The sequence below is a fragment of the Terrapene carolina genome, unplaced genomic scaffold, assembly GCF_002925995.2.
Source record: "Terrapene carolina triunguis isolate 2854851 unplaced genomic scaffold, T_m_triunguis-2.0 Scaffold193, whole genome shotgun sequence".
NCBI lineage: Eukaryota > Metazoa > Chordata > Testudines > Emydidae > Terrapene > Terrapene triunguis.
The window spans coordinates 2,171,578-2,195,656 of NW_020664544.1; the positions used below are offsets into that span (position 1 = coordinate 2,171,578).

General features: G+C 40.9%; 1 protein-coding gene across 1 annotated transcript; it reads left to right on the top strand.

Moving 5' to 3' along the window:
- The first annotated feature begins 13,746 nt into the window (after positions 1-13,746).
- LOC112102267 (keratin, type I cytoskeletal 13-like) lies at positions 13,747-23,490 on the top strand. Its single transcript, XM_024193435.2, has 8 exons — positions 13,747-14,394; positions 17,440-17,522; positions 18,320-18,476; positions 19,208-19,369; positions 20,825-20,950; positions 21,190-21,416; positions 22,269-22,726; positions 23,465-23,490. Exons 1-8 carry the CDS (start codon positions 13,747-13,749, stop codon positions 23,488-23,490), a joined length of 1,887 nt encoding a protein of 628 aa, XP_024049203.1.
- Positions 23,491-24,079: the final 589 nt, after the last annotated feature.

A 24,079-nucleotide genomic window follows, 5' to 3' on the forward strand; every position in this document is an offset into this window, starting at 1 on the left:
GCTCAGCCATAAACCATCCAGAGCTACTGAGCTTTATCAAAGGGCACCAAAATGATGAGTGTGCATGAAGAGACCTGGAACATAATCTCAAAAGTATTATGCCATCATTTCACTGGATGTTGAGCAAAGTGAAAGTAGATAGAAGAGGCTTTTCTGTGGCTACCATTAGTCTATTTGATTGGAGGGGAGCGAGACCTAATTTTAAAAAGTGATTTGGATTATATACTCCTGTTATCAAGATAAAAATAGCTCATTATCTTAAACATTTGATTTGACAAGAGTCATTTGACAGGTCTTCCCCCTTCTCTTCCTTTTTTTTTTAGGCTATATTAATTAAGATTCTTGCTCAAAAATGTAGCTAAATTGGGTTATTAAAGCAGGAAATGATCAACATAAAGTTTATTTGCATAGGACAGCCTACTGATGGTTGCCAAACCATGCAAATCTTCACTTTTAATTGTCAGAAATATTACAATAAACATTATAACAAAGACACCAACTTGAATGATGGTTTGAAGTTACTTGCCTTCCAGGCTACCCTGAACTGCATACCTCAACATACTCTTTAGTCTGTATTTTTAATTATTAAGGATTTGGACCTGCAGATATGTATTGTGGTAATATGTCTTTCTAACTAAAACAGTCTAACTATAAGGATAGTTAAGGACTGGAATAGGTTATCGAGGAGGTTGTGGAATCCCCTTCATTAGAAGCTTTTAAGAACAGGGCTAGACAAATACTTGTCATGGATGTTATAGGCATACTTCATCCTGCTTCAGCACGAGGGATGGCCTAGAATGATGATCTCTCTAGGTCACTTCCAGCCCTACATTTCTATGATTCTATGTCAATGTAAATGACATGGGCAGTTGCCACTAACCTACTAATTTGTGATAAGCAAAATAAAGTGCAACTATGTATCACTTTTTTTAACTTCTGAAAAATTATTGTAAACACACACACACACTCATGTAAGGCCTGTTTCTGAGCTCATTTATACTGGATTTACACCTGTATAACTCCTTTAACTTCAATAGTGCTACTCCTGATTTACAGTGGTATAAAAAAGAGCAGAATAAGAGCAGAATGAGGCCTATATATTTGATATAAATACACACACACATACATAGTCTGATCTCTGTTGCCATACACTTTTTCCAGACCTTTACACCAGTACAAAGTGTGCAATGTGGATGTAAAATGCTGCCAACACAGAATAAGAAGTGTTTCACACCCACTTTGCACTAATTTACATTAGTGGTACATTACTTACTATCTATCTATCTATCTAATTCTGCCCAAGTTTCCTAGTTAAACCCAAATAAACATTCTTAGAAAGTTACTGAATTTTTCTGTTCTCACAAGCCATCCAAATGTTTGAGTTACGAATCTCTTCCTATACCATACCCTAACCTGCCTACTTGTCTGTCTGTCCTTACTTTGGGAGATCCCCAGAGCAAGAACTCTCCTTCTTGAATGATTGGAAATGACCTAGCACACAGTGCTAAATAAGTAATAAAAATGTGGCGTGAAATATTTTATTCTCCCTTTAAGCAAAATTATGTTTTCTTCTGTCTCTCAGTAGGTTTTTCAAGACAGTGAATCTGGCATCCCTCAGTGCAAGCCCCTTCAAGCAGAACCATGGACAAAGTGAAAGCATACCCAGCATGTTCCATGCACACCTATGCAAAGAGCAAGGAGAAATACTTCTTCCAGTTACTCAACACTGCTGATAATACCTATCCAAAGAGGCCCATCAGAGCTGATCAAATGGCCACCTTCAATCCTATCATGCCACCTGCTTCTTTCATCTTTATCTTTTTGTGTGCCAATCACTGTTACTTGAGTTAATCTTTACCATAGTTGGTAATCTACCTTCTGAATAAAAATGTCTCTAATAAAACTTTACTTCTGTCTGATGCAACCAGAAACCTGTGTCTGGGAATTTCTTAATTCCTTTTAAAAAACTTTTTGTTGGAATCTCATTCAGGTGCAAATACTAAGCCATATATGCAGAGTGTACAGTGATGGGCCAATAAGACTATTAAACAATCTCCCAAGTTTAGTGGAGGAAGTCCCATCATACGCACCATTTAAAACTGACTGGGCAAAACCCTGAAGAACATAGTACAGAGAAAAATTCTGCGAGGGTGCTTGGTGTGGGAAAGATGGCCAGAGAATTCACTTCTTCTGCTAATTTCTATGATTCTGTAATGTTTATTAATCATTTCCAATAACCACCTAACCTAATGTTTTAAACCATATATCTGTACATACAACAGCTCAAAATGCATACAAGGGTTTGTTAATAGCAAACAAGCCTTGACAGAAAGCTATAGTCAAAGCTGTACACAGGGGAAGAGTACATAAAGTTTGAGGCCAGAAGGGACCACGAGTCTGACCTCCTGCAGACTAACAGCACCACCCAACACCCACACACTAAATGCAACAATTGAAATTGGACCAAAGTATTACAGCCCACGAGAGACTAGATTATTATGTACCACAGGCAAGGAGGGACCAAGGTGCATCAGTGTCCAAGGCTCCTGAAATGTCAGGGAATTGATTAAGCAAGATGGACCCAGATGATCCTGGAAAACAACCTGCCCCTCATGCTGCAGGGGGAGCAAGGTCACTTTTTTTGTTTTTGTAGTAGCCTATTTGCTGTAAATGGAAAATACAGGTTTAATAGCTGCAGGGTGATTCTGGGATGCATTTTAGAAAAAATCCTAGCGAGAGTCATCTTGATAGTTAAAGATTCCCAAGCAGGGTCACGCAGCAGCTTTTGGCAGCACAAGTGTGTGAGGTCCAGATAGAAGCAGGTGGAGCATAGTTGTAGCAGTTGCTTCTCCTTACTTAGACACAGGCAGGTGGACTCTCTCAGTCCTAGCTCCGGCTTTTATCAAACTTGGCCATTTTCCTTTTCTCCCATCAGTCCCTGTTCCTCTCACAACAACCCCTACCCCCGCCCAACATCAATGGAAAACCTGACATGACAGAGGTGGAAGATCTTTTTGTGAAGTTCCTTCTCTGGGAAGTCTCATATCTGTATAGACAATTACAGACCTGGCTGATGTTGCTGAGTCTGCTAACCAGATGCTACAGGCTCCATGTCTCCCTCCATCCTCCCTTTCCAGTTTTCCAATTTTCACCAAAATCAATAAGATTCTGCCCATTGGTGCCTAGAACATTCCCTGAAATTTTAGAATTGAGCAGATGTGGCATTTCAAAATTATCATGTTCCATCCAAACAGAGAAATGCGATCAAGCTAGGCGTAGGCTATTATTATGCTGATGACACCCATCACTAAATCCTTCACCAGTCCCACCCCTGAGTCTATCTTCACCTATCTCAAATATCAACATCTGGCTCTTTCGTAACTTTTTTCAGTTGACAAATGAATTTCTCTCAAACTCTCTCAATTCTGGCCTCTCTTTTGTCTCTACTGTCTATAATCTTGGAGGCCCCATAGCTTTTCTTTGAACTTCATATTATTAAAAACTGTATTTCTGTCTACTATAACCCACACCTGGATCTATTACTTTCATGCATTCTCCATTCCTTCTTTGATTACTCCAATTCCTTCCTCTTTAGACTCTGTGGTACTGATAGACAAACTCCAGTCTGTTCAGAATGGGGTAGCACACCCAGTGAGGGAGCATTGTTTAGTGTCCTGTTTCTCAACCGGTGGGTCGAAAACCCCAGATTGATCTAAAAGGCAAAAGGGGGTTGGGAGGTGTTGACAATTAAATTATGATTCTAAAGCAATGAAAATAAAAATTCCAGAATAACTTTAGGGTGTCCAAAACTTTTAAAGTTTGTGATGTCAAATGTATTAATAGCGCCACCCATTTCAAGTTCACACACGTAACCCTCTCCCGCTCTCTCTCTCCCTCACTCCCTACGCACCTTCAAGGTCAACTATTCTCTATGTGAACCTTTCAAAACACGTGCACCATGTGCACGCGCACACACACACACACACATTAATTATACAGGCTTATCATGGATACATTTTTTACTGTTACTTTTATAGCAAATATAAAGAGGTAACACATTTTTTTGACTTCACATAAGGGATCGCCAACCCGAAAAGTGGTTTGATTATGGAAACGGGAGTCTTGAACACCTGAGCTCCTCATCCATCTGTGCCAGTGACTCACAGTGTAGCTTTATTTAAGTCACTCAGTTTATGTGGGTCTGTTTCCTCATCTTGAATAAGCATAAAAGCATTTTCTTGCCTACCTCATAGGGTTGTTGTCAGGATTTGGTTAATGTTTGTAAAGTGCTATTTAAATGCTAAGCATTATTAATATTCTCACCCTAAAATACAAACATGATACCATCAGCTGTTCAGTAAGACCTTCACTGTCTCCCTATCTACTACAAAATCATGCTCCTCATCTTTAAGTCCATTCTTAGGTATTCTCCAGTTTTAGCTCTCCCTCTAGCCCTATTTATTCTCTTGGCTCTGTTAGTTCTGTCTTTCTCTCTGTTCCCAACTGCCTCCTTTTATTTCAGAGATATAAGCCGAAGGGCTAACTCATTTTTCTATGAACCAAGGAACAATCTCTAGACATAGGATTCTAGTCCCTTTTCATCACGGATTCAGTTTTATTTTGTTTAACACAAGTGAAATATGTCAGTCATGTCCTTTTCCCCTTGGCCAGGATATCTACAGATGTCTGCCTGCCTTTCACCTGATCTCTCGCATGATGACATCATCTGGGAGGCAGCTGTTTAGTCACAGCTGAGGTGGGCCCAATTCCTCATAAAAGACCAGCCACCCTGAGCCAGGGTGTACTGTTGCTTAAAGCAGAACCTCATTATAATAGAGTTGCAAGTGAGAACAGGCAGAACACAACCTGCAAGGTTAGAAGCTATTGGGAGGAGAACTCATTAGATAGTTGAACACTAAACTGTCTGAGATCAGACAGTTAAATATTACATGTGACAAACTCCTGAACTAGCACTAACTGGAATTTTATCAATCTTAATATATTGTATTTTGCAATGTGTTATATAATCATGGAAACGTAGGGCTGGAAGGGACCTTGAGATATCATCAAATCCAGACCCCTGTGCTGAGGCAAGACCAAGTAAATCTAGACCAGGGGTGGGCAAACTACGGTCCCCGGGCCAGATCCGGGCCCTCAGGACTTTGGATCCGGCCTCCGGCGCCGCCGGCACCACATCCCTGCGGCCCCTCGGTGGGAGGGGGGGCAGAGGGCTCCGTGTGTTGCCCTTGCCTCCAGGCACCGCCCCCCGCAGCTCCCATGGCTGGGAACAGGGAACCGCAGCCAATGGGAGCTTTGGGGAAGGTACCTAGAGGCGCTGCAAGGGCAGCACACTCAGAGCCCTCCGCCCGCCCTCCCACAGGGGCCGCAGCGCTTCTGGGAGTGATGCGGGGACGGGGACGGGGCAGGCGTGCAGGGAGCCTGGCCCCAGTGCACGCTGCTGCCACCCCGGAGCCGCTTGAGGTAAGCGGCGCCGGGCCGGAGCCCGAACCCCTCCTGTATCCCACCCCCCAACTCTCTGCCCTAAGCCCCTGCCTGCATCTTGCACCCCTCCTGCCCCCAACCCTCTGCCCTGAGCTCCCTGCTGCACCCTGTACCCCTGTGCACTCCAACCCCCTGCCCTGAACCCCTTCTGCATTCTGTACCCTCCTGCACCCCAACCCCCTTCCCTGAGCCCCTCAGATGCCCCACACCCCTCCTCTTACCCAATCCCTTGCCCTGAGCCCCTTCCTGCACACCACAGCCCCTCCCACACCCAGGGCCGACGAGGGGGGGGGGAAGCCGGTACAAATTACCAGGGCACGGCAGTCCGGAAGCGGGCCCGGGGCCTGGCTTCCCCGGCTTCTCTCACCCCACCTCACCCCCCCAGTCGGCCCTGTTTAGCTGGTCTGCCCCTGCTGGGGGGCCTGAAAAAAATTTTTCACCGGGGCCCGAACCCGCTGTAAGTGGCCCTGCCCACACCCCGCACTCCCTCCCGCACCCCAACCCCCTGCCCTGGCCCTGCATACAATTTCCCCACCCAGATGTGGCCGTCGGCCCAAAAAGTTTGCCCACCCCTGATCTAGACCATCCCTGACAGGAGTTCACCCACCCTATTCTTAAAAACCTCCACAGATGGGGATTCCACAACTCCTTTGAAAGCCTATTCCAGAGCTTAACTACCCTTTTAATTGGAAAGTTTTTCCTGATAGCTAACCTAAATCTCCCTTACTGCAGTTTAAGCCCATTACTTTTTGTTCTACCTTCAGTGGACATAGAGACTAATTGATCACAGTCCACTTTACAACAGCCCTTAAGATATTTCAAGACTTAAATCAGGTCCCCCCTTAGTTTTCTTTTCTTAAGACTAAACATGTCCCCTTTTTTTAGCCTTTCCTCATTGGTCAAATAAGTTTTCTAAACCTTTTATCATTTTTGTTGCTCTGGACTCTCTCCATTGTATCTAAATCTTTCCAAAAAGTGTGGCACCCAAAACTGGACATAGTACTCCAGCTGAGGCCTCACCAGTGCCAAGTAGATTGGGAAAATCACCTCCCATGTTTTACAAATGCCATTTCTGTTCATATATTCCAGAATATTATATTTTTTTGCAGCTGCATCACATTGTTGACTCATATTCATTTAGTGATCCACTATAGCCCCCAGATCATTTTAGTAGTACTATCATCTGACCATTACTTCCCATTTTGTAGTTGCACATTTGATTTTTCCTTCCTAAGTGAAGTACTTTGCACTTGTCTTCACTGAATTTCATCTTGTTGATTTCAGACCAATTCTCCAAATTTGTCAAGGTTATTTTTGAATTCTAATCCTGTTCTCCAAAATGCTTGCAATCCCTCCCAGCTTGGTGTCAACTGCAAACTGTGTAAGCATATTCTCCACTCTATTATCCAAGTCATTAATGAAAATATTGACTAGTACTAGACCCAGGAAAGACCCCTGCAGAAACCTACTAGGTACACCCTCCAAATCTGACGGCGAACTAGTGATAGCTACTCTTTGAGTATGGTCTTTCAACCAGTTGTGCACCCACTTTACAATAATTTCATCTAGATGACGTTTTCCTAGTTTGCTTATGAGAATGTCATGTGGGACTGTGTCAGAAACCTTACTAAGATCAAGATATATCATGTCTGCTGCTTCCCCCCATCCACTAGGCCAGTAACCCTGTCAAATAATGATGCTGACCTATTAGGAGTTATATTTGCAATTAGTAGGATTATAATAATATACAGTTTGCAAAAGAATTTTTGATTTTTCAAGATGGAATAGACTATAACGCAACACTTTCTGCAGTACTTTCCTCCTTATCTAAAGTCCACACCTGTTCTCACACATCATGTAGAATTTCATGGTTGTAACTGCTGTCTTTGTAAAGCAGTTGTAGTAAAGACACATTATAAAATTAGAGTGCATCATTAAATAATTTATTTTATACCCTGAAAGTAAAACAATAAAATCTAATGAATACCCACTTATATTACCTAGAGCAGGGAATCTAAGGACTACTGAAGCACGAACAAAGCCAGAGCAAGCCAGGCAGGTTTAATATTTTATGCTCCCTGGAGCATAGCTTGCCAACCTCTCTAATTTTTTTTCCTCTTTGTTTTTTTATGCCAGAATAGTTTTTTTATGCCAAAGGCGTGCTTTGGGTTATAATTGAGGTGCGCTGGCCAAGTTATATGGGAAATCCAGATCTGGAATAGCAGGGATAGTGCAGGCAAAGCGGTGCACAGACACAGGACTAGAAAAGCAGAAGCATTGAAGGCCAGGAATTAAGTACATTAGCAGGAGGGACTGCTGTAGGTGAAGTTTGGGTTGTATTGATAGAGCTGTGTGGAGAACCTTGCACAGTATCTGCATTCATTATGATTAATCAGCATTATCAGCTCTAATTTTATGAGCATCAAGTCTTGCAATTTGCAGACTGTATCTGATGTTTCTATTAGTTACTCAAGAAGCTTACTGCAATACATGTTAGAGCAAGATTTTCTGAACAGCCATAGGCAAAAATAAATTAGCACACACAATCCTGCAAAAACCCTTCACCCTCAGAATAATTTGCTTTCTGCAGTTGAAAGAATAAATTTAATTTTGTTAGCACATTTCAAATTGCCTAGAGAAGATTTAAATTAATCCCATTATTTCTTAGGCTGATCTAATTCGTCAGGGCATGTGTAAGTGTACAGAAATACTTCCTATTGAGAAAACTGCTCCCTTATTGGACTACAACAGGAAAAAAAATGGAAGAAAAGGGGCAACATTCTTTAGTTTGATGGTAAACTGGCAAACTTTCTCCTTAGAAACCATCCATCTCCATCACGTATTTCCTGGTGCTTTCCCTACTCTTTTTACGAGCAGGGAATCTTGGTTGCTTAGGGACATGTTTACTTCGAATATTTATTTCCAACCATAATTTCCTATTTGTAATATCAGAGTAAGGTCCTTTGGAAATTATCATGATTTCACAGAGTATTATGAAATTAGCTGGACGTAAACAGCCTGGGCAGATTCCTAAGCAAAATCAATCAATCAATCAAAAAATCCTGTTTTCAAGCAGAAGTTTCTGGTAACAGTTTGGGGGAAGAGACTGTCATATATAACAGCAGAAAGGTTTACAAAGTTTGCCACAAGGTATTAGACGTGGTTGGATGTACTGGTACATCTTTAACTTCCTGGGACAGACACACAAGCGTTGGTGTATTTTTTTGCAAGTCCATTTCATATACAACAGCCTCATGAACTGCCTAAATTAAGAGTCTCTGGATTGTGTACACAATGGGGTTAACTGTTTGTGGACTTTGTCTTTGGTCTGATGCTCACCAGCTCTCTCGTTGATATGTACTGTTGGGGCCTGGGATAGAGGCAAAGAGTGAGAGAGAGTCGAAGGAAATCAACATCATTTTAAATCCATCACATGCATGTAGATTTAACAGCTAGTTTCAATGGTGGCAATAAACTAGCGGAAAGCTATGTCATAAGATCTGAATCCTTTGCAGACTTTGGGCAAGTCTACACTACTGCGCTACATTGGCGCAGCTGCATGCGCATCTGGTGAAGATGTGCTATGCCAAGGGGAGAACACTCTGCTGTCGACATAATTATTCCACCTCCACAAGAGATGGAAGCTATGTCAGCAGGAGACATAGTGCCAGTGTGGACAGTGCTTAGGTTGATGTAACTTACTTTGCTCGGAGTGTGTGTCTTTTTCACACTCCTGAGTGATGTAAGTTACATCGACTTAAGCAACGCTGGCAGTAGTAGTCATGAATTTGTATGCAGGCAATCCAGAACATTGGTCATTCTGCACTGGACTTGAAAATAGCAACAACATTTAGAGCATCTTGGATGGTTAAAGAGCATAACTGTATCAGAATCACAGTGCTCCTCAAAGATAAAAAGAAAAAAAGGGACTAGAACAACTGCCCTAAAAATTGTCAGTTTCTTTTAGGCACCCCAGGAAACCATGGCTTTTAGGTCATCCATCTAGCAGTTACTTACGTGAACAAAAATGGATAAAAAATAATGATTATTGTTGTGTCTTGAAACATCAAAACAGCTCAGGATAGGAAAGATTGATTCTGCCAGAGAGAAAGTGTGCCCTGTTTTTCAAACAATTAACATATAACCATACAGATACCGCTGCATTAAGTGACTTCCCAAGAAGATTGAACTAACCAAAGTTTGTGTGCGATGGAGTGCTTACCTAGTGGAGGAAATCATAGGAACCCAAACTTGCTGGTACTGGATTTAAACTTTGAAATCACTTCATTTAATAACTTGATAGCTTAGAAATGGGAAAAGTAGGGCTGGCTGAAAATCTGCCATCAAAAGTTTTTTTCGATGGAAAAATGGGATTTTGACTACATTAAAATGTTTATAGAAAGTGTCTGATTTCCTCAGGATTTTCTGGTTTTTCATTGAAAAACTGAAAATATTTGACTGAAATCTGATTGTTTTTATATGACAAAAAGTCAATTTTCGGTGGGGAAAAAATTCTGACCAGCTCTAGGAATAAGTGTGTGTGTATGACACTCAATTGCCACTTTAACAAAAAGGCCATGCTTCCTGCAGTGCACTGTACAGTGCATGTACTTTGACTAATAGCAATGAGAAAAAAGGGGAATTTGTACAGCAAATTAGATGAAGCTATCAAAAGACCCCCAAATGCTGAGACGTGTCTCCTTTTAAGTGACTTCAGTGACCAATAAGGAGCTGACAGTGCCACCTATTATGAGTTGACTGGATGAGTGTAGCTAATGGAAACAGCAGCAGATCTTTGCTAAACCAAAATAAACACCGCTGGATTCATGAAAAGAAAGCATTAGGATTCAGGTGATGATAATGATAATGAAATAATGGCAATATTGAAAGAAAGAAAAAAAGGAAAGCCCCACAGGTATACCATTTCAAAGTTACTGAAGTTCAAGAAGCAAAAATTCATACTTTTGTTCCATCTTTCAATATAATTGATGACAATTTTTAAGTATTAGAGTGAGACTAAACTAAAGTACTGAAAGTAGGATGGAGTGTTATTAGGGATTTTAAAAAGACAGGACTAGGGGAAATCTCATTTCTGAAAATCTCATATTTTGGTCTCTTGCAATTATATTAAATACTTCATTGTGAAATTCTTAATTTTTTTAGCATTATGTATCCATTTTATATTGTGGGGAAAGAATTTAAAACATTTAAAATATTTATAATTTATTACTATTTTATAGCCCCCAAAAATGTGCTGGGCATTTATAGACAGGCAGTAAGACAAAACCTTGCCCTGAGGAGCTTTCAGTCTAAAATACATCATATAGGACAGGAGGAGGGGAAAGGATGCAGGTTCTTTAACTTGAGCAGACTGAAAGCCTCCATAAAAGTGACCAGGTTATATCAGAGAACTTGATGCAAATATTTTTGCTCTTGTTGCACACATTCTAGAGTTCATTACTAACCCAATGTATATAAAATAGGTCAGATAAAATAAAAGCAATGTACTACTCTGTACCTGGGAAAGCATATGTAAGACATAGCACTAGAATCAGTGGTGGGAAACTCAGTGTGATAATTGATTTTAGTTACCTTATGGAATTTTGTCAAAGAGGGCCTGCACTGACCAAAAATATGCTACCTGAATAAAAAAAAAGACACAGAAAAGATATTTTGAATATAGCAAATTGCATCTTTCAGTCAGGCACCAGTAAGGTATCACACAAAAGACCAAAGTCTACATTTACTCTGTTGTAGGTTGCCATCTGTGAAACAAAGACAAGTTATCATCTCATCAAGGAGAATAAAATATTTCATCACCATTAAGCTATTATGCATAACAAATGGCAGGATAATATCATAAACAGTGAGCTTCTGCAAAGAGAATGCATAATGAGCAATCAAGCAAACACAATAGCACAGCTTTATTGGACGGGACGTGTCCCCAGATGGCACCCACAGGGCTCAGAAAGAAAATGTTGTATAGTGATTTGTTAAGTAAAAACAGCCAGAAATGAAGATGCAGAAAGATATCTTGAAAAAGAACCTTGCACATTGTGACAGATGGCAATTTGTGAGAAGTGACTGCAGCAAACCAAACAGGTTGCATAGTCAGGGTAACATTTGCAAATCCATGGAGAGCTTGCAAAATGGGCCATCACAGATAAGGACAAATGATGATGACACTCTAGGTGTGTCTCACTGTGCTCTTAGCTGGTGGAGTATGGGGTGAAAATACTGTGTCCATACCATGCTAAATCTCACAACAGCATCAGAACTCACTAAACCAGCAATCACAAAATATCACAAAGGCAGGATAGTGTTAAAAATAATTCAGTAATATCCAACACTTGATACTGCAAAAACAGTCCAGTTTCCTCAAACCACAGCTGCCAGAGGATTTGTGGTCCTCTGAGGCTTAATCCACATGAGGAAGATCACAAGAGTACTGACAGGTGAATCTTACAAGGTTTAGAGGTTGATTTCAAATAAGCAATCCAGGGTCCGGATGTTGACCTGAATTTACTAAACCTTGTATGTATACAAATATGGGCTGGAAATCTCACAAGAACAGACTTCTGGGCTGCAGTGGGGTTGAGATTCTGGATCTGGCAAAGGAAAAAGTTAATTAATCAAATAACAGCAATTCATACCATCAGACAAATGCTTTTTGGAGGTGACTGATTCTGGAAGCAAGCTGTTATACTCAGTGTTGGTTGGCCATTTCCATGACAATACTCAGAATACTCTTTTAGCTTTTTCAGAAACAGTGCTGGTGTCCAAACATTCAGTGAAAATATTAGGATTATTTGGGGGTACTGCCTCTCCACAGACTGCTACAACAAGCATGCTTGGCAGAATTTTTGAAGCTACCCACACCTTTTGATAAAGTGGGCTGTAGCCCACGAATGCTATTTGACTTATGCTCATCCTTTCCCCTCCTCCTTTATTTGACTTATGTGCAAATAAATTTGTTAGACTCTAAGGTGCCACAAGAACTCCTGTTCTTTTTGCGGATACAGACTAACACGGCTGCTACTCTGAAACCTGTTCTTTTTACTTTAGCACAGAACTTAGAAATTTAAGATAGAAAAGACCTATACGCCATGTGGTCCTTACCCCTTTAGGATCACAGCAAGATTCTTCCATAAAGTATCTTCTCTAGTGCTTTGTCCAGTATAATTTTAATTGATTCAAGTTATGGGACTTCCAACATTTTCCCTGGATACTATTTCAGACTCTCTAAGATCTCTTTACTATGAGAATACACAACACTCTAGCAATAGATGGAATTGACACTTTCTACCGCACTAAGACTTTTCAGCACTATGGTTTATGAAAACGCTTCAGCTTAATACAGCTTTTCACTGCACTGCAACTGTTTTTATAATAACATTATAGTACAATTGATTTTATTATGATTTCATATTGAATATCCCTCTCCTAGACAAGAATAGTTAAAGAGGTATATGCTGAAGAGCTTTTTGCTGCAAATAAAGTGTAATTATTCTTTCTCTGTAATATTCTGAGGGCTGTAGTATAATTTTCTTCATAAAGAAAAGTTGATGATTTAAAAATATTAATACTGATGCATTGTTTGGAATAGACTTCTGATATGTATAATGAAAATGGAAATATACAGAATATGAAAATACAAAAGAGAACAGTAACATTCTATAACAGTAGTTAACTACAACAATCAGAGCAAACAAAATGGAAGAAAAAATAAATACCCAACATAAATCTGAGGGCTTTAGGATTAATTTTCTCTATTTCATACAGGGAAATGAAATTTGGAAAAGAACTTTATTGACTAATTATGCCAGAGAGACACTATCCAGTAGTTGCCTTTTGCAGTTTATTGTCTTACAGAAACCTTCTTGCTATGATGAAAGAGGTGCAAATGAGATGAGTGAGGCAAAGCACTGCACTGATCTAACACAGAGATCCACATTAATACATCCATCCCACTGAAATTACATTTTTTTTCTCAAAGACAGACTGAAAAAAATCAGCAATGTGTGCTTGATTGTCTTGATATTGAAAAAATCCCTTTGGCAAACTTTTCTTGGCATCAACAATATGGTTGCCAAATGCCCTGGGAAGAGGAAACACCCTAATGGTGACACCCAATGTGTAAGGTATAAATAGAAATCGGAGGACATCAAAAATTTACAGTCTGAGTCTTTATCAGGCTGTGCAACTAAACTTGGGCTTTGGGTTGGACGCTTAACTACTATCACTATGAGTCGTAGCACTAAGACTACGATTACCTCTTCTTCAGTTGTTGGTGGCGGTGGAGGACGTAGCTCTAGTGGAGGTGGTGGTGGAGGACGTAGCTCTAGTGGAGGTGGTGGTGGGCATTCTTCAAGCTCCACTAGAAGGATAACCAGTGGTGGAAGCTTTTCTGGTAGAAGTTATGGTGGAGGAGGTTCCAGATGTGATTACGGAGGGAGAATAAGCTATGGTGGTTATGGAGGAGGAATAAGCAGTGGCAGTTGTGGAGGGGTAATAGGCGGTGGTAGTTATGGAGGGGGAATAAGCGGTGGTAGTTATGGAGGGGGCTTTGGATCAAGTTGTGGTGGCTTCGGGGGATTTGATGGCGGTTATGGAGGTGGCTTTGGTGGAGGTGGCTTTGGTGGAGTTGGTGGCTTTGGTGGAGCTGGTGGCTTTGGTGGCGATGATACTGGTATCCTCTCCAACAACGAAAAGATAACCATGCAGAACCTTAATGACCGCTTGGCTACTTACCTGAATAAGGTGCGAGCTTTGGAAGAAGAAAATGCTAATCTTGAGAATTTAATCAAGGAATGGTATCAGAAGAAAGGTCCAATTGCTACATTAAAGGACTACAGTCGCTATTATGGAGAAATTGAACAACTTAACAATGAGGTAAACTATTATTTTTCAGACAAGTTCTATTAATTATAAAGGCTTCTCTTTGAGACTATGCACAGCTACTTAGGCAGACAGCAGATAAAATATTTCATGTAGTATGAGATTACATACAAGCAATAAAAATTAGGACATGATAGCATTAAGGTTACCTGTATAGATGGAATCTTCGGATACTTTACTAAACTCTAACAAGTCTTTATTGAGCATGTGCAATCTCAGATTTTCACAGGCTCATAACTTGGCCAATTTTGGGCTGATTTTATAAGGCATGTCCTTTATGCCAGGGCACACCCTCCTGCCAAATTTTGAGTCTCTATTCCAAAAGATGGAGGTGCTAAAACTCAACAAAATGTTAGTAAGAGCTTTTTTTTTTTTTACATAGACAAAACATTGTATTTCACCTCACCTTGTCTAGAGAAATAGCGGAACCGTTTCTGCTAAAATGATCTATTTTAAAAAGAGGGCGGGACTCCGGCGTGCACAAGCCGAGGGGCAAGCAGGGGCGCCCCCCATCTCCGTGCGGTGTGTTCCTGCAGCCCGGAGAGGGAGGAAGCAGTAGGGCGACTGGCTGCCGGCTGAGAGCTCCTGCTCTGCTCATCCCTACAGCTGCAGCCTCCTGCTTCTCCTTCCTTGCTGTTGGAATCCCACGTGTTGCCCCTGCCTCGCCTGTAAAGCAGACAGCATTGCGGGGACTCCAACAGCAGGCTGCAGCTGGAGCGGTGGAGGGAGGACCCTGCAGCCAGCGGTCATGCTGCTTCCAATCCTCTCTGCCCAGGCTGCAGGGCCACGGAGAGGGCTGCTGCAGGGTGGGGACACCAGAGGCGTCCCAAGAACTGGGGTGTCATGCAAACCTTTCATTTCCCTCCAGAAGTATTCACATTTAAATTCCTGCTCACGCCCCTGGGCGGGAGATAAAAAACAAAACAACCTGAAGCAGACACCGGGCATGGAAAAATGCTCTTAACATTTGGTAAAGCTATAAGCAACTTGTACAGGAAAGCATCAGGCAACCTTAACTTTAGGCATCACTACCTGTGCCACTTGCAATACATTTTGCAGACACAACTGAAGACAATTGATTATAAAAAACTCTTTTGTGAGGGCATCAATACTCTTGTAATCCATTTATAATGGACCCTTTCCTTAACAGAACGACGTTTTTAAAAAGACAAATAGGTTTTAGTCATGGTTTATGGGGGAAATTTTACTAATCTAAGTTAATGAAAAATATTCCTTATAAGTGAAATTGGAACTAGGATGTTTTAATAAAATACTCTTAAATATAATGAGTAAAGGACAAAGCAGTTAGTCTGGTGTAACAACAATTATCAAGCTTCTCTACTGAAGAATGAAAAGACTTTTTCCTAAAATAAAATAATAAATATTTTAGTGATCTAATTAGCTCTAACCAGGCATTTGGGAAAAAATTGCTTTCAAAGTTTATTCTGAAGAAATGTATAAATAACTGATACCAATCTAAGGTACAGGACTGAATAACAAACTTTGGAGGTAAATAATTAACTCATACCACAAACATTAAATCATATTTGACAACATACAGAATAGTCCTATCTATATCTATATACCTATGTATATATTATAATATAACTATATATGTATATATTACTAAATATATTACTATAATTCATACTTAATCTTTCATACATAATCTTCACAGTTTAGATGATAAAAAGCAAAAATTTTCCAAATGTGAACTTGTAAATGCTATTTTATCCCTCCAATGCCATTTTCAGTGGTAAAAAAAACAAACATAAAATTACATGCTTTTGACATCACTTCAGTGAATTAAAGTGTTGTGGATCTTTTCAATAAAAGGAAGAGAACTCTAAGTCTAGACAGGAGTCATATACTAACTGATATCCAGCACATATAGGGGCCTGAGCATTGTTCCACTCATTCCCAGTTTCCCTACCTGCCCACACCTCACTCACTTGCATGGGAGATGGTGGAGTGACTCTGCAAAGGTTGCTTCCCCATCTTGTCCTGCTATCTGTAATGTGAATAGCCAGCACAGGGTGTGTGCATTATGGCCCAGTGTGGGCGTGTAGGATGGGCCACAAGATGAGCCTAGTTTCTAATCTTTACCCAGAATCAAAGTTAGACCTCCCAGCTGTATGAACACTCCAGTATCCTTTATTTGAATGCACCTGTTGTGACATGCAATGGTAATAATGTTTTTTTGCACTGTTATTTTGCGGGATATGGGATGTTTGTTTAATTATTCTCTTAAACAAGGTTTTACATGTTTTAAAAGACATGCAAATCATTAGTGTAGTGAATGCCTCATTAATATATACATCTGCCAAGACGGATTTTCATAGGAAGGTTTCAGAGTAGCAGCCGTGTTAGTCTGTATCCGCAAAAAGAACAGGAGTACTTGTGGCACCTTAGAGACTAACAAATTTATTAGAGCATAAGCTTTCGTGGGCTACAACCCACTTCTTCGGATGCATATTGAGTGAAACATATCGAGGAGATATATATACACACATACAGAGAGCATGAACAGGTGGGAGTTGTCTTACCAACTCTGAGAGGCCAATTAAGTAAGAGAAAAAAAACTTTTGAAGTGATAATCAAGGTAGCCAAGTACAGACACTTTGATAAGAAGCAAGTGTGAGAATACTTACAAGGGGAGATAGATTCAATGTTTGTAATGGCTCAGCCATTCCCAATCCCTGTTTAGCCCTGAGTTGATTGTGTCTAGTTTGCATATCAATTCCAGCTCAGCAGTCTCTCGTTGGAGTCTGTTTTTGAAGTTTTTCTGTTTTAAGATAGCCACCCGCAGGTCTGTCATAGAATGGCCAGACAGGTCATTAGTGTAGTGAATGCTCTTCATAGGAAGAGCACCATTGCATTTGCCTTGTAGGTGAAAAAAAAGCAACAGACACTTGTTTCTCAGATCTTTGGTTTCTCCCACACTGTTTATATATGACACTGCAGTTGTTTGCTCCCTTTTTCTCTGTGTCAGACAAAAGAGACTGCAGGGCTGAATGTCATCTGTCACCTCTTTTTCAGATTGTTAATTCATCTGTGGAGGTTAACAAGGTCATTCTGAATATTGATAACACTAGGATGACTATTGAAGACTTTAAACTGAAGTGAGTATCTCTCTTCCTTCCTGCCTGACCCAGTCATTTCCACCTCTTCACATCAGTTCCATGAATCCATTATCCAAAGCAATTCATATAGGGGGTTACAGTATTTACTTCCAACTAGATGACAGAACAGTTATTGGAAAGAGAAGTACTCCAGGAACCACTGGCTTTTTAAGATTTACATTATCATTTTTCTCTAGAGATGCTTTTGAACAGGGGCATTCCAAGGACTTCAGTTCGTTGTCACCCACAACTTTCCTTGTGTTTCTTAGGTATTACGAATTTAGGATCAGATCCTCAGCTGGTATAAATTAGTGTAGCGCCATTGACAACAATGGGGTTTTGCTGATTTTTAACCACTGAGGATCTGACCCTTAGTTTTACACGGTAATTGAACAAAAAATTGATGATTCCTCACTGAAAAAAGGAGACACTGGTAGGTGATATCTGTACAATGCCTACAGTGAGTGGGAACATGGAAAAGACTGAGGAAGGAGTGCTTGATTGTACTAAAAATCCAGTCCATGACATTGAACTAATAGGTCAGATGGTCAGGAAGTGCTGCACTCACCTACACAGGTGTTAATCAGGAGTAGCTCCATTGGAGCCAATGGGATTAAAACAGTGTAAAGTCAATATAAATGCAAAGAGAATCAGGAATAAGCAAAGAGATTAAAATAAGGTAGAAAAAGGCAACTAGGTGATGAGGACCTGTTCATAAACAAACCTGATAGTGCTAAGAATGCTAACCTAGTATTCCTCTGGCACCGCTGTTACTGACTTTCTTTCCCGTGGTTTAGATATGAGACTGAATTGGGTCTCCGCCAGAATGTGGAGAGTGATATTAATGGCTTACGCCCCCTGTTGGACCAGCTGACCCTAACCAGGTCTGACCTGGAATTAGAGTTTGAATCCCTGAAGGAGGAACTGATTTCTCTCAAGAAGAACCACGAGGAGGTAAAATCCCCCCTTAAAATAATAATGAATGAAAATTCAATATTCAAAGAGTTTCCTTGGCTACTAGTCACCAAATTTTGCCCACTGATTTTGAGTGTCCAACTTGAGACATCCTGGGCCTGATTTTCAGAGCTGCTGATTGCCCACCGCTCTCACTGACTTAACCAGGTACACTTCTTGTTCGGGAAAGGGATGGCTAAGTGAAGTCTACTTTGAACGTTAGACCAAACTAGATTAGGGAAATGAGCAGCTTTCATTCCCCAAATTCAATTCATTGGTGAAGCCATGGAAGAAAACAATAGATTTCATGTATGTAAAAGCCACAAGGAAATATTTAAGCTTCTTGTGAAAATATTTTTCATGGAAGAAGTGTGATGCATAAACGGACTACCATAATGAATGCTCAGCATGCAAGGTCCACAACACACTGGAAATCAAACACCCCACAGGAGGCAGAGTTGGGGCTGAGCATACAAAACTGGCCCTTTCACAGAGTAAAACAGTGTTGGCCATTGTGTAGTTTAACTAGGGAGACAAAGGTGTGGATCCTGCTCCTCTCCTGGCATATGACAAAGGAGGGTCTTGTGAGACATAAGGGGTGAATATCAGAATCTGGCCACATGAGAAAGGGTTGTGTTGGCAGTGGGAGGGTTGTCTTCCAAACCCTCTTTGCTAAAATATGAACTCAGAATGAGGTCTTTGTTTTTGGGGGGCCTGGGTTTTCATTGCAGGAACTTAAAGGACTGCAACCACAGGCCAGTGGTGATGTTAATGTGGAGGTCAATGCTACTCCAGGCTACGATCTGACGGAAATACTAAATGACTTGAGAAGAGAATATGAGCATATCATTGAGAACAACCGTAAAGAGGTGGAAAAATGGTATGAAACCAAGGTAAGTTGCAGTAGCTATAACTATATCTCTCACAAAAAGACTTGACATACTTTGTTAGCACACACAAGTATAATAGTGGTAGGACAATTGTTCACATGTTACTTAATGCAGATCATCTTTAAATTATGCTGACAGTTTAGCATGAGAAGTTCAGAATTGGAGCGAAAGGGTTTGCTGCGAGCTAGAATTCATAGAATCATAGAAATGTGGGGCTGGAAGGGACCTTGAGAAGTCAGGTCCAGACCCCTGCACCTATGGCAGGACTAAGTGAACCTAGGCCATCCCTGACAGGTGTTTGTCCAACCTGTTTTTAAAAACCTTCAATGATGGGAATTCTACAACTTCCCTTGGAAGCCTATTCCAGAGCTTAACTGCCCTTATAGTTAGAAAGTTTTTCCTAACATCTAACCTAAATTTCCCTTGCTGCAAATTAAGCCAATTACTTCTTGTCCTATTTTCAGTGGACAGGGAGAACAATTGATCATTTTTTACCGCAGAGCTTAACATATTTGAAGACTATCAGGTCCTCCCTCAAGGCTCCTTTTCTTAAGATAAAGTATGCCCAGTTTTTTTAACCTTTCCTCAGAGGTCAGGTTTTCCAAACCTTTAACCATTTTTAATACTCTCCTTTGGATTCTTTCAAATTTGTCCATGTCTTTCCTAAAGTGGGGCATCCAGAATTGGACACAGTTCTCTGTCTGGGGCCTCAACAGTGCAGAGTAGAGTGAGACAATTACCGCCTGTGTCTGTTAATACACCCCAGAATGATATTAGCCTTTTTTCACAGATGCATCACATTGTTGACTCAGATTCAATTTGTGATCCACTAGAACCCCAGATATTTTTCAGCAGTACCACCATCTAAATAATTATTCCCCATGCAGCCCTTCTCAGCTTGGTGTCACCTGCAGATTTTATAAGCACTCTCTCCACTCCATTATCCAAGTCACTAATGAAAACATTGAATAGCACTGGATCCAGGATTGACCCCTGAAGAACCTACTACATACACCCTCCAAATTTAACAGCGAACCATTGATAGCTACTCTCTAAGTACGGTCTTTCAATCAGTTGTGCATCCACCATTTAGTAATTTTATCTAGACCACATTTCCCTGAGGTGAACTAGTAGATATGTGGAATCCCTGTATTAAATAGCAAGGGGAATTCAAACCAGGCCTGGGGTGCACTGGCACTGCAGAACTGTGTGTGGAAAGTTTACACAGCCCAGTTTACATTACTCATAGACTCAGACTCATAGACTTTAAGGTCAGAAGGGACCATTATGATCAACCAGTCTGACCTCCTGCACATTGCAGGCCACAGAACCTCACCAACTCATTCAGCCTCTAGCCAGATTTACTTATTTTTGTAGATGCTTTCATGATGATAAATTCACCATATTCACCCTATAATTAAAGTGAAAACATCTTGATTGTGTATTTACATTTTTCAGATTTCAGAAGTTAATCACGAAGTCCACTCGAGTGGTCAGGACATAGAGTCAGGCAACAAACAGATCACAGAGCTGAGACGTGAATATCAGAACGTGGAAATCGAGCTGCAGTCCCTCATCAGCACGGTATGTAACAGCATTTGCTTCTGTATCTCACAAATGAAAAAGGACATATGGATTACAGGCATGACGGGAGACCAGGCACAGCTAGTGCTGCATTAGTAAAGGGTGAGATGGCTAGTACATCTGTTGCTGTGAAGGATTTGCCTTGTTCTTTTTGCCCTGGAGAATCCCAGTTTCCTGCATCAAAATAGGTTAAATTTGCCACATTCCTACAGACCCTGTTCTTCCTGTTCAATTCTCAGGTACAGTCTTTGCAGTCCTCCTTGGCTGACACAGAAGGTCGCTACAACATACAGCTGAATCAGATCCAGACCATTATTGTCTCTGTGGAAGAAGAACTGGCAAGTATCCGATGTGAAATAGATAATCAGAATCAAGAGTACAGACTGCTCCTTGGCATCAAGAACCAGCTGGAACAGGAGATCGCTCAGTACCGGCATCTACTTGATGAAGGAAATCAAGAAATTAGGTATGTGAACTATAGAGATATCAGGGCATTACATGAAACCTCAAAGCTGGTAATTCCTGAGTGTGAATTATAGTACTTAGGAGCAAAGAGAATCATGCAGGGTGAAGAACTGGTACAACAGATTCTGCAGTCACAAAACCTGCAAGGAAAGGGGCCTAATTTCATGCCACTGAGTGATCCTCAAAATATTTGGAGATTTGTTTCATAAACCATAAGGTGCTCCAAAACTCATGGCATTCTTGAATTTTAGAATTGGAATAGAAATCTTATGAGTAAAATTATACTTTAAAAATTGTTCTTCTGCTGTACTACTTTGGGCTGGGCAGGAAATACCATGAAAAGAGCCTTTTTTCCATTCTTTTGTTATTTTTGATTCTAGAAAAAGCTAGGAAGTACAGAGGCAGCAGTGAAAATAGAAAAGAATTTTAGTTTGAAGTTCTAGTGAAAATTCAGGTTATTTTTTATTTTACCTGAAGCAGTTGGCCTGTCCTTAATTCTGATTGGTCTTAACCCATACCATGAAACAAGCAAAAATTAGTTAGCTTTATGCATTTCAACTTTGGATCCCAGTGACACAGTAGGCTTTCAGAACTGGTGGGGCAGCAGAACCGAATCTGGCAAAAAATCTCTGAGCAGGGCTATGGGAAAATTCAACCTGTGGACTCGAGGTTGGTGGGGGGATGGATTTGAGTGTCATTTTCTTGATGATCTGCACTGGCCTTGGGGGTTGAGGGTGCTGGGTAATGGACAGGAAGAAGAGTGCTGGTCAGGCTTCCATGCATCTTCAGTGTGTGGGTCTCCTTTTGTGAAATGATTTGTTGTTTAATTCACTTTTCTCTTTTCCTTTTACAGTATTTCACGAGAAGGAGGTGGCTATTCTTCAGGAGGAGGAAGAGTCATTGGAGGTGGAGGATCAGGAGGCAGAACTGGAGGAAGTAGCATTACTTATGGAGGTAGCATAGGAGGAATAAGAGGAGGAAGTATCACTGGAGGTGGAGGATCAGGAGGCAGAACAGAAACAAGAGAAGGTAGTGTCCATTATGGTGGAGGTGGCACAGGAAGAGGAAGCATCACTGGAGGTGGAGGATCAGGAGGCAGAACAGAAACAAGAGAAGGTAGTGTCCATTATGGTGGAGGTGGCACAGTAAGAGGAGGTGAAATTTGCTCAGGGGACGGAACAGGAGGAAGACCACATGGTGTAACTGGAGGAGGGGAGAGAATTTCAGGAGGTAGTAGTAGTTCTTCCCACTCCTATTCATCTTCCCATGGCCACTCATCTTCTCAACCATCCAAGTCTGGTGAAGTCCACGGTAAGAACTTGTTTTAAGGATAATTGTTTCCTTGTTCTTTACACTCTAATTCAAACAGTAGGCCAATTGCTCATTTGGCTCAAAGGATTCCTTGTGTGGGGCTCTGCAACGTTTTATGAAGTCTCTTTTTTCTTCAAAGTGTACGTGAGGCTGTTGGGGAGACTGAGGTGAATTGGATTGCAGTATCATTGATATGCAACTGGTACACTGAACTGCTTTGTACCTCATTTTTAATCAGGCCCAAATACTCTTTCTTTTCCATTATCTGGGTGTCACAGAGCCCCAATGAGAGTGAGCTGGATGAGGTTCAGTTTGGACATGGCAATAATGATATTAGTTGGTTGGGGTGGGATCTCAAAAGTACAGAGGGGAAGTTTCTGCCCCTGCTACAGAGGAAGTTTGCAATTTGGGAGTGTTCTTCGACTCCAAATTGTTCCTGATGGCACTGTTGGCCAAAAACACCCTTTTCATCTATATCTGGTTAGATGATTGCAATATTTTATTTCAAACCTAACACAATTCTCCAAGTCTTTAATTACAACCACAGCTGATTTTCTTCATCTCATTTACTTTCTGCAGAACTCCATCAAAAATAAAAATTTGTAATAAAGCTCTGGAGTACTTACAGCCATCCTAGCATTTGTCCCCAGCCTGTTTTCTGTGTGTTAAACAGTAGTGCAAAGAGATTCTCTCCCCCCCCCACTAAACAAAGTAATGGTTCCCTCTCTCTCTCAACAGCATACTCAAGAAAATCCTTTGATTAACCAGACATGTCGATGATCCTCCAGCCAAACACCAGACAAAGTTAGAGTGAACTCACCACATTTCCTGCATGCCTAAACAAAGAGCAAGGAGAAATGCTCCTAATAGTTATTCAGTGCTGCTGCCATCTATACATAGGGGTCCATCAGAGCTGTTCAGATGGGCCACTTTCCCGCCTATTGCTACCCGCTTTTTCCATTCTGTAATTCCATTCTGTAATGTTCTGACAATCTGTACCAAGGTTGGTAATCTGCCTTCCAGTGAAAAGTGTCTCTAATAAAACTTTATTTCTGCCTGATGCAATCAGAAACCTGTGTCTGGGAAGTATTTTCCTTTAACACACTTTTTGTTGGTATCCAATTCAGATGCAAATCCCAACCCATCCTCACACAGAGTATATAGGAATGGGTCAGTTATACATTGCAGTAGTTGATGATGTTATACTTAAAGCAAAAGAATTAAATTGAGAGAAAATACATCTGCATCACTTAGTGGTCATGTACTTCAATCCCAGATTATCCAGCGCATTTCACACTGGTATTTTTCTGACTGTTCAGTGTAGATTGTAAACTCCTTGGGGCTGGGACCATG

Coding starts and splice junctions, on each gene's coding strand:
- LOC112102267 (XM_024193435.2), top strand. CDS start 13,747: ATGAGTCGTAGCACTAAGACTACGATTACCTCTTCTTCAGTTGTTGGT. Junction 14,395..17,439: donor TTGAACAACTTAACAATGAG/GTAAACTATTAT, acceptor CCTCTTTTTCAG/ATTGTTAATTCATCTGTGGA. Junction 21,417..22,268: donor GAAGGAAATCAAGAAATTAG/GTATGTGAACTA, acceptor TTCCTTTTACAG/TATTTCACGAGAAGGAGGTG.